This window comes from Diadema antillarum, unplaced genomic scaffold, assembly GCF_040938485.1.
Source record: "Diadema antillarum isolate AM-2024a unplaced genomic scaffold, OU_Dant_1.0 seq00000303_RagTag, whole genome shotgun sequence".
In the NCBI taxonomy this organism is placed as follows: Eukaryota; Metazoa; Echinodermata; class Echinoidea; order Diadematoida; family Diadematidae; genus Diadema; species Diadema antillarum.
This window is the reverse complement of record NW_027271326.1, coordinates 540663-559456: the sequence shown is the minus strand read 5'-3', so window position 1 is coordinate 559456 and position 18794 is coordinate 540663. Positions and strand designations below refer to the sequence as shown.

The window sequence follows — 18794 nt, the reverse complement described above, 5'->3', positions numbered from 1 at the left end:
AAATTCGTAATTTACCCCGATATCGGGCTTAGAGCATTGGGAATGTATAGGGTTGTTGACGTTCGAAATAATATTCTCATCACCATGCAAGGCAGATTAAGACAAAATAAAATAAGATGAATATAGACGCCCACACATAAACGCGTACACACATACACACACATTATTCCACACTGTATATAGACACACATGCATACAAACACACACGCACGCCTACACGCACGTATGTATAATGTGTAAGTGGACAAAACTGATGTAAGGAAACTTCAATAATACATTTGATTATGTAAATGAGTATGGATAAATTTGAGAGCACGAATAAGGAGAAAACGGATCATGAAATGTAACCCCGTCTCACATGGCTCACAGCTGTAATCGTCGATTTCCTTGGTTTCATAAACATCCTTTTTTTTCTCCTTTTTTATCAAAGGAAACGACAATACTTTTTCTTTTTCGCACAAGAAAGAACTTGCTCAAATCTTCCTGGCATTATCAAGGCATGTATAGTAAAGAATCGTTGCGAAAATGGCGGCTGAAAAGATTAGATAAAGCAGATAAGATTACCTTTTTTTTTCTCTTTTGTCTATTTTGCTCGTATGCATAAATTATAGCATGCATGATAGCCGGCAATTCGGAGAAGAGACAGAAATGGGGGGGGGGGGGGTGGTTAGAGGGAGATAGTCAGAAAGAGAAATGGGAAATGCATCAATAATCCCCCAAAGCCGCGATTTACTTGAATAGCTGCGAATTTATGGAGATGAGTGACTCATTTTATTTTATGCAAGGACAACACAACGCTGGTGATCGCTGCATACTGTACTCTCAGACAAATCCAGGATGTTCATCATAGACATCAAACAAGACAACAAGAGATTAACGGGATAGCGCCGAAATAGATCGACGAAAAAATCTATGATTTTGAATGCGAATTAACACATGGAATTTATGCATAAAAGTGCAAGTAAATTGAAATAGATGATATTCATGTACTGCAGGACAGAGTTTTGAAATGTGGGGGAAGGGGCGACGATACTAGAAAATATGTCCCTTAACTGTATATGATTAATAGAAAAAAAATTGTGTTTTCAGGTAAGAGGGACAAAAGATTCGCAGAACAAAAATGTTGCTCGTGCATGTGGGTATCACATTCATTTGAGGCTCTACGGTTAAACCTCCGTCAATGTCCGTCATGTGTGGATAGGAGCTGAGATGATCTGTAGAACCGGAGCTGGTTTACGTTTGCGGTATTTTACCACTTCTTACTGATAGCATGCTTTCTTTGCACATATCCAGCAAAGAAAGTACCTTATCATACAAACCGACAGCAACTGGGTGGGGGGGGGGGGGGGGCGAGGGGAGTAGAAAAATGGTATAAAGAGATGCAGATTCTGGGATATCACGACAAAAGTTAAAAAACAAAAAGCAGAGAACTCAAATGTAGTCATACTCGGATGGATACAAAGCATGTGATGACATACATCCTTTGTGAAAATTTTTGTCAAAGGGTTCTCTCGGCTTAAAATGCACAAGACGTGATTCTATCCATTGACGTTTGTTTTTCTTCAACACTTGTTGAAAGGCCTTTTGACATACATACAAACTACTTCACTGTCCTGAAGGATTCTTTCAAGACTTACTCCTTTTAAAAGCCGTCTGCACGATGTGTTAAGGTGGTCGGATTATCGTTATGTGTAGCTTTTGTGACCTTCTATCTAAAACTGGGAGTTATCGGTTTCCTGAGCTGTCTTCGACCGGTTGTAACGCGCCTCTTCTTCCCTCCCCCTCCCAATGATGATAGTAATTATATGAAAGAGAGGTCATTACCTTTACAGAGTGTGGTCCCCTCCCCTCCTCCCCCCCCCCCCCCCTCCTCCCCAGCTGACAGCTCGGTCAAGACGTATATACCGCAAATCAGTGACACATTATGATGCTCTCCTGCGCCTGACTTCGAAATGTGGCCATTCGCGCGCCCACTGTCAAGCGATGACTTCATCCGATCGATCGATTGCGCTATCATGACTTTTTTTAGTCATGATCGGCTCGCTCCACTAAGCGCGCATCAATCGTCGAAATGCACCTGACTTGCGCGCGCGTTTCGCGGAGGTGTGTCATTCCTCAAAAACGTTTGGCGATGATGAAGCCGTAAGACAGCCGTAACAGGTGGCTGACAAACAGGGCATTGGCCCTGATGGAAACAATGACGCATTATTGGTGGCGCTTCCTCTGTTAGTATGTCTCTTTCTGTCCACTGTCGTAACCTTCTCGCACGCCTCTGTTTCCCGTGCTACTTTTCTCCTAGCCAGCGAGTTATCTTTATCATAACTTCCATCGCTTCATGCTTTGCTCTCACCTTAATTCCTTCTTTGTCTGAGATGTATTCCACCATTTCTCTTCTTTTGTCCAGTTTGTGTTTTCGTCTTCTAATTATGTCTGTTTACCATCTAGTTTAACAGTAATCTGTGCCATCATTAGATAGATAATTATTGTTGGTATCATTGTTATTGTTATCATTAATGCCCTTATTATTGTTGTTATTATGAGCAGTGCTATTATCATTATCAGTTTCATCATAGCTTTTCCTCCTCCTCCTGCATCTCCGTCCTCTTCTGGATTCTGTCTGTCTGTCTGTCTGTCTGTCTGTCCGCCGCACCTGTCTTCTTGCTTTCGTTTCGCGCTCTCTCTTCTTCTTCTTCAGTGTTCCAAGGTTGTATCATGCGCCTTCTAACATCAAGAGTAACCTACTCTGAAAAAGATGTGTATGTATGTGTGTGTGTGTGTGTGTGTGTGTGTGTTTTCTGCCGAAATTTCAGTGTAGTGAGTGCCCCCACCTTCTACACATTCATTAGGCATTTATACATTTTTTTTTCATCAAAAGGGATATAAAATGTAGCATTCATAGAGCTCCACGGCGTTTTCGATGGTTGATAACGCAAAGAAAGAGTAAAAGTGTGTCGACACATCCATGCGATGTGAGACGGTTCCCTCTTCGACAGGAGCTAATCAAGTTCACGCCGAGCTTGTCAAACAAGTTGGCTTTCTCCAATATTGTTCCCCCGAGGGGCTCGGGAAGATTGATCTCCAGGAATTAGACGACGCTCAGCGATAACCGCCTCTCCTGTTGATTATTATTGGTCTGACAGCAAGCCAATTAACGCCAATGAATATAAATTCAGTTCAGAAAAAAGAAGATAACAGCAAACAAACATTGATTACAATCAATGCTTACCCTGTCAAAGAAGAAAAACAAAGCAAAAACAAAACAAAGCAAAAAAAGTCTTAAAAGTGGGTCTGTAGCAAACTGACAAAAAGTGTACTAAATTGATTTTGATACTCATTAGAAAGACAGAAGGGTATGGTTCTGATAAGGACAGAACCAGTATAATGACTGAAGATAATCACGTTTGTCTTAAAACGGCAACTGAACTAGTCAAAATATAAATTGAGAACTCAAGCTAACAATTTAGGGCGCTTTGTCAGAGAATTGCGTTGTCATCACATCGTGTTTTCGTGGACTAATTCGGAGGAAGCGTTCAAAAGGAAGTTAAAACAAATCGTGCCAACAACAAGTGTAAATTGCGCGATCAGTATGCCAAGATTCAATTCAGAAGAAATTGTTATATGAATAAAAGAGAAAGAAACGATGACAAGAAAAGCATGTTGAGTCGCGTTGTCCAAATGAAGTCAGCCCCCCTAAAGCTGGGAGGTGGAAATGTAAGATGACAAATGAATTAGACCAGGCCTCAGATCTTAATGAATGACAGTCTTACTCATCAATTTTCTCGTTACGCCATCATCACATCGGTCGAAGCCAAACAAATCGCTCGCCACTTGTCGTTGGCAAACGATTTTTTGTGTAAGTCGCCTTCTCTGCCGAGCATTACGAAACGGTTTTCGTGCTCCGGCGGATGCTAGATGGCTTTCACCAATCATGAGGGTGCGCGGAGGATCAGGACATTAGCAAGTTTTCTAAACTGAGTGTTTATGATATTCTAAAAGGACGCTAACGGTTATTGTAATGGTGGCAGCAACGCATAGTGGACGGCAGATGTGTGCCTGTGTGTGCAGTTACCAGTGGGTATGGCGAGAATCTACTGAATCAACGATGTGCCGAGTATGGATTATATCATGTCTATGTGTGATTTGGGGTTCCTACATCTGTGCCGCAATGTCAGGTATAACATAAAGTTTTCACCAGCAGAGATAATCGCATGGCACGCTGAACTAACCCCACCACCCCCTGCCCCCTCCCCCCCCCAAAAAAAAAAAAAAAAAAACGAAAAAGAAAAAGAAAAAATGTAGTAGACTTTCGTGACTGTAGAAAAAAGTACTAGTAGTTGAGACTTCTCAGTGCACATACTGCACTCCTTAATTGCAATGTATTTGCCACAGTGATTCAAGGAACGAAGATTATGTAGCCCAAATGGATGTGATCCGAGAATGTTATGACTTGTACGTTGCCACACGTATACAAAAATAAGACTTCGTATTATAATGATATTAGCAGGGTTTACATTCCTTGCATGATGATACTGTGCATGATTGTTCTTCTACATCTCTTTCCTCTCAATTTGTTGCTGAGATATGAACCTATTTGGGTTTTTTTAATGTGCATGTAGACATATAGGCAAAGAAAACGACCATCGAAGTATCAAACTGGGCAGAAACACAACACATCAACTGTTCACTGAATTAACATGCTATCAAATTCGAATGATTTCGAAGAACTGCGTGGGTTTTCTCAATCATTTGTATCAGACTCGAGATTATGTAACAAATGACAACAACAAAGATGACAACAAACACAACGGAAACAACAACAATTACGAATGATGATGATATTAAAATGCAAAATTCACTGATGTAAATGTATTATACGCTGTGGCATAGTGTTTAAGACGCCCGCGACTCCCAGTCGGAGGACCCAAGTTCTATTCCCGCCCAGTGTTTGTGTTCTTGGACAAGATGTTTTTACCCATCACGTCCCTCTCGACCCATGTGTATAAATGGGTACCTGGCATCGCCTATGGTAATAATAATGGCAGGTGGGGCCTCTGGTAGAGCAGTCGTAACACTGAAGAGGCTGCTCTAAATAAAGAAGACCTTATTATCATTAATATCATTATTATTTATATCTTGCGCTGTGTTGCAAAATGAACTGAACAGATAAAGACTATTTCGTTCAGTAAATGATCGCTCCAAACGATTGGCTAACGAGACTACACCATTTTTGTTCCTTATTCATTCTGCAGGTGACCCACTGTCGTGCGAACGAGAAGGCGAAGTTGTACAGCCACCTTTCTTGGTGGGAAATCCGTGTATTACGTGTTTATGCGAGGTAAGCTGCTGTTGTTTTCATTTACTTTATATAATACGTACTGTCTGGATTCTGATTAGCCCAAGTAATCTAGTTATCATACCATATTAGTAAGAGAGAGAGAGAGAGAGAGAGAGAGAGAGAGAGAGAAATACAGTCACTGATACTTATTACAAATTTATTGTTCTCTTGTTTGACTTGTTTGGCACTGTTCTCTTTACGCTCTCGTTGTATGTACAATCTTAATTCGAACATTTCCCTTTGTTAGATAACCAAAACAAATTTGCAGAAAAAGCAGCTTTTGTTCTAAGCCATCTTTAATCCGTGTTTGCGCAAATCAAAACCGAAGCAAACGTGCACGTCTTGAGATACAAATGAATGATATCCTATTATAACTGGGCGTCCATTTTAGGAGTAAGCTTAGTTTTCGAGAGAAAATGAAAAAAGAAAAAGATGAGAGAGTTGTGACATTTATAGAGGAAGCTTTTGTGTCTTAACATTCTTCTCAAGTTCTTTATTTTCACTTCAGAGATGCCATCTCAAACTTTTTTTCCCCGAGATGGATCACTGTAAAAAAAAAAGAATAAAATAAGATATAAGAAAATGGGAAGAGTCAGTTCTATTCAGCGAAAGATGGTTGGGTCTCTTCTTTCAATTGCTTTTCTCAAGTGACTTTGAAAAACAGGGGAAAAAAGAGGAAGACGAAACAGCACGAAACAAAACCAAACCTCAAGGAATTCTGCAAGTATGTCGGCGCGCTGCTAACCGACATTTAAACTGTTGCTCTTCACCTCGTCGCTCTGATGTTATCACAAACTCCTCAAAAAAAAAAAAATCTTTCTTCCGTTAAGGCACTCGAGATAGCATCGTAGTTTCCTGAGTGACGAGATCTTTTCATCCGGACTCATTACTCCGGCATCTCGGAAGAAGCGAAACAAAGCACCGTCAAACTGCGTACAATATTTTATTTTTGTTTTCACTATTTCAGCAATCTGGGCTCAAGAATAGGTCACGTGTGTAAGAAGAGAATATACAAACGATAGAGATTTATCTCAAAACTTTCCCCGGCCGACGTAAACAGAAGAGATATCGTTGTGCGGTAGGCACGTTTTATGTTTACCAAGATTTGTCGAGTCCATAGGCCACCCAAAATGCTGCCTTATTAATCCAGTCTCTGCGTTCTTGGAATCTTGATTGCCGCAGACATTACGGACAGTTTCTGAGATTTATTATTTATGACGAATGTGTTTTTTATACTCCCAAATCTCCCCCGTCGTTACCAGTCCTTGTTTCGTTTCCTTATATTAGCTCTGTTTGTGCGCCGCGCACGGATTCTTTTATATTAATGTATGGCGAGGAAATATGCGCAAGGTAAGATCAAAGCGTATTTGGGCTCTTCCGAACCGGTATCTCTTTGGGGAGTGCCGACAATTTCACAACCTTGGCAGGAGCGACTGCCTATTCTGCCATCTAAACGAGAAGACATTCGTGGAAGAGATATAGGCAATAAGTTTGACTATAAATGCTTGATTAGATTACACGTTGAGCAACGTCTCTCTGATAGTAAGAGTGCTGGCGTACACATTTCATTGTTTAATGGTATAAAAAAAAACACACACACACACGCAACTTACAGCTGAAAAAAACAAAGACCCTTTCTGTAATTGATTCATCAATCGACACAGAAATGAATGAATATGGGAGAAAGTAGTGTTATATCATGAAGTTCAATCTACGGCAAATGAATTGACATAGCGTAATTGTTGACTTTAGGCGTACCATTTCGCGTCCCGCAATGTTCAATACAGGTGCCCTAGAAATCGAGGCCAACCTGATTAGCAACCTATGACAGCGCATTTCCTTCTATACAATCTGTAACCTGAACAGGATGCCTAGATATCGCAGCACAATATAGAAAACAAACAAATAAACAAATAAACAGATACAGGAACAGACAAACAAACACACACGCACATACACATACAAACTGTAGGGAACATGCATTTGTGACCCCGATGAAGTTGCAAACATGGAAGCCGAGAACACTTCAAAAGAAAGTTATGATGTATAATTTTGTTTAATAAAGAATTGATTCCTATCGCTCGACCGTTACTGATGTTCTGTAATCACGGGCATTGTCGAAAAAGCAACAAACAAACAATGGCACAATTTACTTCAGTCTTCTTCTGTTGTTTTTACATGGTGACCTGCTCGCGTACAGCTTGTTGTGAGTTGTTATGAGTTATGTCGTCGAAAGTATTCAACAGAATCCTTAAAGTCTGGGTAATCTAAAATTCCCAAACTAAGAAAAGCAATGTGCATTGACTTTATCGGGATTTGATCGTGTTGTATAACATTGATTACCCTAAATTAGTTCGCATGTGTAATTGGTGGCATAAAAGGAAAGCGAACAGCAATAGCAAAGAGAACAACGAAAGTTCAAATTGTCGTTGGATAGAAACGAAGCGAATTTCGATGAATCGTCTATCCGCATTTGCACTCTTCATTATCTCGCACGATTTCTCAGCCTCTACCACTTGTAACGAAAAATGAATGATGTGTATCTCAAAGGATTGTTTTCATCAGGTTTGACTTCGCCACTGCTACGATGTCAAATCATTGGAGTCCTTTTCTTTGGGGTCAGGACTTCACATAACGCAAATTGGCAAGTGGCACGCCGACAGAAAAAAAATGCAGTCAGATCCGACTTGCCGATAAGCGTTTACCAGGGTGTCAATTGAGCAGACGACAGAGTGTTAGCGATGGCAGAAATCATGTATCGTTATACTCGCGATCATAGGGCGATAACATTGTATGCCAAACCACTATAAATATCTTCCCTCTGTGCCACCTTCTATCTCTTGATCGCTCTTTTATTCAACCGTCTATTTTGTTGATTCTGTTTCCTTTCTTGCTCGCAATCCTGAAATTGGGACCCTGATATGAACTGCGATGTACTAAAAAAGCACACGGGCATTTTATCCTTTTTTTTGTACCTCTGTCGATCACCCATGTGTTACTTGGTTATTTTAATTCATCTTTCAGATTATAATCTCTAACTGTGCTGAATTGAATGCCTGTTATTTCCACGTTTGCGTCTTCTGGAGAATTTCTCGTCACCTCGCTATAATCGGTGAATACCTTGCAATTTGGCTGGTACAAGGACACAGATTTAGTGGGAAAAGGGGGCAATTTGGGGAAATATCGAGATTTGGCAAAAGATTAAAAGTGGCTAAGAGGTGTGAAAATACAATGGTAGTGGTGTTCGGCTAACAGGGAGGTACTAAGGGAGGGCTGTTTAAGTTATATTTCAATAAGCAATTTATTTTCAATTGATATCTCACCTCGTGCTCACGTTGAATGAGATCACTGCAACAGAAAAAAAAAGTATATGTATATACATTCGATGCAAGGTAAAAGGAGAAAATAGAAGGGGTATGAGAGAGAGAGAGAAGGAGAGAGTTACAAAAATTCATTCATTCATTTATTCATTCATTCATTCATTCATTCATTCATTCATTCATTCATTCAACCATTTATTTTTTTTTCCATTTTCAACAGAAACAAATAAATATATCAAACTAAAAACTTTAGAATATGATCGATGCTGATTGACCGACTACAAAAAGAAACAAACTTATAAGGACCACTGATATTGAACTATTATTGACGCTTTTCTTAGAAACTGTACTTTTTTAACATAACGCTTGTATTTGTTTTTTTAAATCACACGCCCTTATGTGTCATGTGCATACGCTTATATTGGTTAGGTGGTACTGATCTAAGCTGATTCGGTGCTCTATTCTGTATTCAGTAGACCAATGATATACATAATGACAGAGGGGGATTTCAAGTAATTGGAAATTAAACAATCACTCGTGAACTCTGTCAATGAAGGTCGTAATTATCGTTTATCATACATGATGTATCACGAATATCACGATTTAAGACCGAATTCTTCCTGCGGCACCGAGATTTTATTGAGCAGCTTGAGTGCACCTGAACGAACCGAGAAAGTTTGCAAGTATTTAATCTTATAAGCACAACGAGAATAAAGGATGCAGTTTATTCACCTAACACTGGGAACTCAACCCTGATTGGAAGATGAAGGATCCGCCATCTCGCTTCATTTGATTTTATTACTCAGTATTGAAGCCAGCCCTGACAAAGTGTGGACTTGCACTTTAGCGGTTGTAAAGTTGAAGTTATTACGATATCAAAATATTTTTATGAGAGTGGAAGTGTATAGAGGAAAGAAAAAAAAAGGAGGAATGGAAATGAAGGAAATGACGGAGAGAATGATTAAGGGAGAGAGATGGTTGATGGACAAAGAAACAGAATAGAGATGAAGGAGGAGGGGAGAGAGAAAGAGATAGAGACTGAGGGAGATATTGGGAGAGAAAAGAAAGGGAAGGAGAGAGAAAGGCTACAATGCAGTGAACTTGGAGAAATGAAATTATCGTTCCTGGTTAGAACAAATTTAAATAAATACCACTTGACCGCACATAAATCAAGCGTGTCGACTCGGAGCGCTTAAGTCTATACTCGGAGAATCATTCTCTGTTCCAGTCTGGAGGTCAAGTTACAAAAGCGACATAAGACATCATAGGATTGTAAATTACAGATAAAACGGCCGCATGTTAATTTGTTTATCTTGGATATTATAGCGGGAGAGGTTATCTATTTCCACGGAGGAAGTTATGGATTACGGCGCTCTCTCACAGGGTTGATTTTTTTTTTCCCCGAGCCTTTTGGAAGTTTGGAAATACAAAGCCAACAATGAATACAAATTGACACGAAGTTCTGAATGGGACGTGCTTCAATCGTTTCAGCATTCAAAAGTGTAAAGTCATTCGTTCATTTCCCTACAGTCTGCCAAACTAAAGTTGCCTTTGATTTCCCCCATCCTACCCCTCCCCCATGCTCCACGATACATTGTGCATACACAAAATATGGGATCACTCCAAAAGTAACAATGTTGAATAGGCGTACATGTCTAAGAAACTGAGGTTTCTCGTGTAGCCTCACTTCGTCATCCGGCACGCAGCAAGGAGTTAAGGGGACCCGCTTTGTTGGTAGGTCCATGGTTACATTAATGTTTGGAGCCCGCCAGATATCGCGACAGCTCTCTGGGAACGAGAGTTTACCTCGTGCGTGCATTGGTCTGCTTTCGTTTTGTTAGTATGTTGGAGCGTTTGTTTGTTTGTTTGTCTGTTAGTTTTATTTTTATTTTTGAAGAGAAGATAATGCCGTATCTGATATCGTTTCGTCAATTGAGCAGAGGGATGAAGGGCTTTTTGAAATCAAGGCTCGCGTTTATACTGAAATCATTCCCCTCCCCCCCCCCCCCCCCCCCCCCCCGTCCCTCGCACCCCCTCTCTCGTTTAAGAATCTATCCCAATTTAATCATCAACCTTCCTTCTGAGAACTGCTTTTCTCGCATCGACGGCCGACGCCGTTTTCATTTCTAATTATCTCTACCAAAAGTCGTTTTAACTGTGTCATATCATTGCAACCACTCATAAAACACAATAAACTTTTTGCCAAATCGAAGGAGAGCTTTCCGACGACGACGTTATACGACGATTGGTTCCAAAAGTCTACGGCTCGCTAATTTTTTGATTATACTACTCAATTTAGAGAAATACTTTGAGAAAAGGCAGAAAGAAATAATGTCTACAGGGGTTGATCAACGGAGAGTTTGAAAAGATCAATGGGCGCAGATATCTGACTAAGGATATTTGCTTCTTTCTTTGCCAACAAAAATGATCTCCCTCTAAGGGCGATTTATGTGAAGTTTTTCCTTTTGCACAATGATTCGGTTGTCATGTTGGACGAGAAAAACACGCAGTAAAGATGATTTACGACTTGCTCTTGCAGTCCCGCGGTTGTTTCGAAACATGCGATAGTGCATCACTAAAGGGTATACAGTCTCAAATTCCTGTTTACGTCTGTGCGTTTGATCGTCTGCTTTGTACATACGAGTACTTTTCTTTCTTCTCCTTTTTTCCCTACTGCGGCTTCAAATGCAAAACCACTGGACAACTTCGAAACAACTAGGGCCTACTAGTATTCGCACTTCCCGTCATAAAAAAATTGCTGTAAAGTTTTCAAAGAATGGATGGCTTATTCGTGCCTGAATCACCTCGATTTGTCTCCAATATGTCAGTCATAAAATGTCAATGTGAAATATGTTCATAAGGCGTCTGTGAACGATTCTAGGAAGCGCCTTGCAAGTACAGGTAATCTGGGGGGGGGGGGGAACTTCTGTCGCACTTTCGTACGATGCCATACATGACACAGTAACCAATAACTACAGAGTCTATTGTAATTGTAACCTATTCCGATGCACAATTATGTATGTATTCAAATTGACAGCGTCTAAGAGGTAGCGGTCTCTGGCAATTTTTGTTTGCTCTCTCTTTCGTTAATTGTTACTCATAGATAGTTGTTTTTTTTTTCAACTACGTAATCAATTCTATTCTACTTTTACGATTCTTCCCATTAGTTAGTCATGTGAAGGACACACACAGGAGTAGATCTGTATTTAAAATCAATATCAAGACTGCTAGTTTTTCCATTTCCTTTCTTTATCTTTCTTTGAAACCGATATAAGTTTGATATGATATTATTCTTCTCTTACATTGCAAAATCTCGAGATACAGGATTATACAGCTTCACGTGCACTATGATGACTGATCGTTTGTGTGTGTGTGGGGGGGGGGGACTTCTTAAATTTCAAAGAAAACAATATCTACCTCCATGATGATGTATACTCCCTTTCCCGACGAATTAGGGTGGTCTTTCATCGTTTTTTACTAGTATTTGTTCGCCTGCGGCCACGTGTGGATGAATATGGCGGCCCGACAACAAAGATTATGCCAGGAAGGAAACTATAGATTGGATTTATCTTGGCCATTGCAACTTCCCATCGCAGATATAACGATGACAGTTAATTTTCATTTTTTTGAAATATGATTTCCTCTACAAATAACAGAAAAGAAAACAAGCCTCAGAATGACTCATCTAGTATTGAATATTTACTTATTATTTTGATTGAATTACACTTCAAGTTTCTTTGACACATGCTCGTCGCTGAGTATTAAACAAAAAATCGTCAAGAATGTTGCGCAGAGCTTCTCAAGTATTCCCCTCTGGAAGTAATGTCAATAATGTGTGATGATTCTTGTCGATATACATGTACTGTATGTAAAGAGGGTTTTTTTTTTTGGGGGGGGGGGGGGAGTGTTGGGAAAAGAAACGACGATAAAAAAAAAATATCTTTCAATGTCTCTAGAAGAGTTCATGAAGACGGAACCTCAGTGTCTTTCCTTCTCGAAAAGATCAGTCGAATCTTAGCCATTGAAAAGGTAATTTCCATTATTAATTCAGAGTTTTAAAAGCAGCTGTATTGCAATATCTTTGGTAACCTTTAAATGTGACCCTGTGAGGTATTTTCGTGAAAGCTTGTCCACGGCGAATTAAGAGGCGTTTTGTAACCGTTCACAGCTTCGAAATTTCCCGCAATTGTCGTGGAGTCTTGCAAATACTGCGCCCCTTTATCAATAAATGTCTGATATAGTCAATACGCGGTCCTCTCTATGCAATTCAAGGTATATATATATATATATATATATATATATATATATATATATATATATATATATATATATATATATATATATATATAGTTGAGACAATGTAGATAACAGAAGATGTCGCATGAAACCGGCAGAGTTGTGAAGCTTTCGACCGTGGTCTTCCTCAGCTTTAATGTCTGTTTGTGTAACGAAATATATGTTTTCGAGCATAACAAATCTGAAGTCATAAACACAATATATTAAATATAAGTTGAGCATGAGTTAATAGTTACATGACATACTTGGCAATATTTTTGGCACTTTGCAACACATTCAACAATGTATAACTGGAAATGAGTGTATAGTGAGTATATATAGCATACAAACATATCATACAATAAAAATTATCAAACATATATCATAAATAAACTAAATAATATGATTACCTGCTAAGCAGACGTTTGCGTTGCCTGGATGTCTTGTGGATGTCTTGTGGCTGTCTTGTGGCGGGATGTGAGTGATCATGTGATATTGGGGGAAGGTTTGTGTGCGGTGGTGCATGTCAGGCAGGAGTGGGGTAGTGTAAAGAGTGGGGTAGTGTATATATATATATATATATATACATATATATATATATATTGCAAAATTTTACGAATATTACAAAGTTCACTTCAGGTGGAATGTTATTATGAATCGAAAGAATGGTTTTTATATCGATTGAAACCAATCTCATTTCGGTAAAAAAATATGTAAACTCAAAGAAAAGTTTAGTACCGAGATACTAAGAGATGGGATATTAAGGAAACACCCACATGAAGATAATGACTTCTAAAAACTAACATTTTGTTTATCTTCTCTTTTCTCTCTTTTCAGAAAGAGAAAGTGATATGTAGAAGAGAAGTGTGTGAGGATCTAGTCGATTGCGCACTGGTGATAACGACGCTTGGGGTCGATTGCTGTGAAAAGTGTAAAGGTAAGTGTTCGGGTGTTCACCACTTCGTGTGAATGGCAATCAGTACTGTTATGTGAGACATCACCACACACACAAACACACACACACACACACACACACACACACACACAAACACACCCACATATGAAGTGACTAATGTTAATATGTTTGTATGTTTACATCCCTCCCCCTCTCGCTTTCCCTCTCTCTCGCTATATCTTCGCATACAACATTAATTTTGATGAACATAAAATTTCATTCATATGAATAGATTATATTCACCAAGTATAACCTATATAGAAACGCATGATCTTCTACAACAATCCAGTACTTAACACCTCAGACTTTCCTGGGGGGTGTTTCACAAAGCTGTTCGTAAAGTTACGAACGACTTACGAGCGACTGGTGATCAGTTCTAGTGCTCAATTATGGAAATTCTGATAGGTATAGCACATCAGAACTGATCACCAGTGTCCCGTAAGTTGTTCGTAACTTTACGAACAGCTTTATGAAACAGGGCCCTGGTATATGTAGGAGTGGTATACATGTGGGCAATACAATACACATAAAGATATAGAAGGACAGATACCAGTAGATCAACGAACCGACAGAATGACAGACAGACGCACACACACATTCCTATTACCCACACACATACAAAAGGAAAGTATAATTGATACATAGTTAAAACTGACAGACGGAAACACAGACACACATTCTCACACACAATACATATTTTTGGTGAAAAACAAATTAACGCATATTTGAAGAAGTGATATGAATTTAATACATTGGGACAGTGCAAGAATTCAATTGTTCATGATGAATATCAAATATTTACCTACATTTGCGCGGTTTGTCTTAGTAAGATATAAACTTCTGTCTGCATCTTTTTTTTTTTTTTTTGTAGCGTTACCAACTTGTACCAAACACAACCAGGCAAATATGCCTATGCAGAGTAGAGCATTAAAAAACATGGAAAGATAAACACATCAATTGTGTGATTATTCCATAAGCTAAGGCACGGAAAATACCTTCGAAATTCATTAGGAATAGACCTATATACTCCTCCTCCCTGTGTTCTTGGCGCCACCGGTTTATCACAGGCACGTATAATCGCACGCATTGATCGGGCATTCTTGATGATAATAAAACTCTTCCTTTATAGGGAATGACAGTACAGAATTAGAGAAAAATTTAGGCAGGAAGTTTTCTCGGGGCAGAAACAGTTATTAAGTAAACTTCCCGCCTCTTTTAACACTATTGTGTAGAATGCTCAAGAAATGAGGGAAGTAAGGAATCAAGGGAAGAACGAATGAAAGAGACAAGGAGACAGACGGACAGACAGACAGACAGACAGACAGAACATCGAGGGGAGAGGTTGATGACAAACTGATAAGATCTCAGTGACGCTGCTTGATCCCCGAATGACCCGGTCTATTTGTTTGGTTGTCAAATAGATATGTGGGTTAAATAATACATCTTTGATAACCCATTCACATCACCCCAAATACCGACCCTACTCAGTCTTCACTGTAGGGAATGCCGCCTATACGACTTTGTGTTATTAGCGGCCGATTTAAAAAAAAAAAAATACGGAATGAAATTTGAGTGATAACATCCAATTGACGTATCTGAAAGTTTCCTTCCTGAGTTCGTTATATTCATTGATAGATTGCACCAATAAAGAGATCCGTCAAATAGGCCTAGTTCTACATTTAGACGTGCGCAAAATGGTGCCGTCAGTATAATCGACTCTTCCTCTCCGGTGTGAAGGGGGGGGGGGGGGGTAATGATCAACATTCGCCACAATAAGCATCGGATATCAACAGGAGCTTCGCACCTCAAAATCAAGGTTATTCTTTTTTAGCTCCAGCTCACGAATAATTGATGATATTTTTTTCTCTATCTTTCTCTCTCTCTCTCTTTCTTTGCAAACCTCCCTCAGCTTAACTGATCAAATATGTACGACATTCCGCCACGCTAGCGGAAGTTCAGGAAGGAATTACACACCGCGGAAAGAGAATAAATAATAAACACGTGATTACAAAATCAAGGATATTCAACATTTAGAATTGAGTAACCTAAGTCTGTAAGTGTATGTATGCATGTATACATAATGTACGTGCGTACATAATAGCATTAACTAATGAGCTCACTCGCAAGAGGGCCTAAGTCCATTTTTTTTTTTGTATCATCACATTATGGTGCTTTCAATATTTGCATGAAAGTGACTAAAGTAAAACTCTCCAAGATTTCAGGAAGTTTGTTCAAAAATTTAATCCGAAATTCATGTTCTTTATAAATACATACATTCTTTTCGTTTGCTTAGAAAACTTGCAATTAACGGTTTATTTATGGCATGCGATTTGCGATTGGTTACGCCGTCGGAGTCCGTGTCCAGTTTTCGTTTTATAGTGCATGGTCGTGCAATATAACGATGCATATCAATCGATGTTATAGTTACGCTTATTTGATTAAACAAATATTTCCTGCTTTGTCATGGACTAGTGTAGATTACATCACTCCAAAAATGCATTCCAAACCTGTGGAATTTTACATGTTACTCTCTTCAATTGGACTTATAGTGTGCTTATTGTGCATAAAATCAAATATCATGAATATACAGCATTCAAGATCATAAAAAATATTAATTGGTTTTTAACCGTCCCACTGTGTCTTATGGTCGTAGTGCAGACTCGTCTGGATATGATTTGCAGCGATAAATCATCTCAGAAGAGATAAATCTTGTCATGCAATTTTGAGATTAGCATGTAGGTGAAAATATCTATTAAATGTAGAAAATGGTGTGGGTTTTTTTCGTATTTCATTTCCCACACTGACTGTGGTATAAACTCCAGCGAAATTATCATCTTATCTGTCTGCTCACAGGTGCATTTTTTTTTTTTTTTGGGGGGGGGGGCGCTTTTGAAGACTAATTTGCAAATGTATGATCACATAAAAAGAATGCTCAATACATGTAGTTCATTTACAATGTACTTCTTGAAAATACTATGTTGACTTGGAAAAACAAAAGAAGACAACATGAAATCTGATGGAGTCCGCGTAAGATTACAATTTGACACCGTTCTGTCAAAATGTCATCGATTTTGGTTTTTTCTTTATTCAGAGTTCCTTTTCCGCCACTTCAACGGCAAAACTTTATTGTTTAGCAATGAGGTCACATTTGTGTCTGTAAGTTCTCGCATGGCGGGCAAAGTTACACCAGTCGTTTAATACTTTAGTTTTATCCAGTATTAAGGTTAGTCTCAAATTGCACGCGGGTATAGAGTGTGGAGGGGGGGGGGGGTGTCAGAGGGGGAGAAGAGGACTTCCGGAATAGATTTTTCTGCCTCTTCTCTTACTGCCTCCGTGAAGAACCTGGAAGACATTCGATTAATTTGCATGTTCTGGACACAGGACCAGGTAATGTCAGACTGTCACCGAGGCACGATGTGACACCTCGGGGGTGTAAATCCTATACCCACCATATTCAGGGCATAAATGTATCAAGTTCGCTCGTGAGCATGGGCACATTTTCAGGCGACTGAAGGTTTATTGAATTTCAGGTGAATTCGATAGCACAGCCTCCCTGATTCGGGAACGTATCGGCTTTGCCATGCGCCTAGTCTCCTTCCCCAGATGTTTGCTCATTGATCTCAGCATGTCTACACATATTCTACACGTTATTCTAACGTAATATCGGGAGTCGGGGTACCAAATATTGGTTGATGTTGTCATTAAAATAAAAAATACTTATGACTGTGGGAGCACCAATATAATAAAAAGAAAACTGTGGTCACAATAGAATTACAGACATGAACAAATTGTTGATGATCATCATAATAGAAGGTGGAGCATGGGCGAAACTGCGAGCCTATAGTGAACATAGACTTTTGCTTGAAGAAGACAACGTAGATTTGTTGTTTTCTCCTTGATGATGAATGATATTCTTCATCCTCATTCCCTACTTATTTGGAGTCAATGTCATTGGCAATTAGCCATTTTGTGGTTGAAATCATGGTTTCCTGGTAATATTCATTTAATCGAACCCCCGGATGTTTATAGACCTTTACATTTGAACATCTCTAAATTATTGATAATGCTGGGTACAAAGTTTCGAAATTTATAGTATTTGGGACGAGAAGTTATTATTTTTTTTTACAACTCATTACTTATTAACATGAACGAGGATGATTACATAGCAGCTTTATATCGGAAGTATTGTTTGGTGATCAAAGAAGCATAACAAAAGAAGAAAGCATGTATAAACTCGATACTCAGGTAATCTTGTTAAGCACGTGGCATTGTAATGGAATTACATTTCTACATTACTGACATAAGTATGCGAAAATGCGAATAAGTATGCAAATTTTCAGAGTATTGCCTTCTCTGCTCAAGAACGACAATAAATTACGCAAATCTATATAATACATGATACCATCGATTTACACTACACGATGTGAAATTATAGAAATCGTCTTGAATGTCCCTTTAATCATGGTCTATGTTTCTACATGGTCAGAAGGAATGATGAATCCAAACTCACTCTATAAAATGGTGTATTCTTATTGGTAGAGTCACCTTTGATTACACCAATTGTGGCGAAAGTGAACAGTCTTCATGTTTTTGTTTTTATGTAGCTCAGCCTTTCATTATGTCATTATTTTTTATACTTCATTTCTCTTTGTGTTATGAATGGAATGAGTTGATATTTTCTCCTTTTTTTTGGTGGGGGGGGGGGGGGGGGGTATCGAGTCGCACTCCTTTGTCATTTGTTATCAAGGCTCTTGCCAGTTTTCGATAGTCATGCGGTTCAAGCAAGTTTGTGTGTCGAGGAAGAACGACAATCAGCCTACGAGAGGGAGAGGCATTAACACACATCTTGGCCGGTAGCGTTCAAGGGCACGCGTGCACAATTCTCACGGAAAGAACTTTTGACTCGACC

General features: G+C 39.1%; 1 protein-coding gene across 1 annotated transcript in view; it reads left to right on the top strand.

Moving 5' to 3' along the window:
• The first annotated feature begins 4165 nt into the window (after positions 1–4165).
• The window catches only part of LOC139730364 (BMP-binding endothelial regulator protein-like), a 46269-nt gene continuing 31640 nt past the window's right edge, over positions 4166–18794 (top strand). The window contains exons 1-3 of the mRNA XM_071641231.1: positions 4166–4172; positions 5184–5335; positions 13768–13867. Of these exons, the coding sequence (XP_071497332.1) occupies positions 4166–4172; positions 5184–5335; positions 13768–13867 (259 nt within the window). The remainder of the gene's footprint in view (positions 4173–5183; positions 5336–13767; positions 13868–18794) is intronic.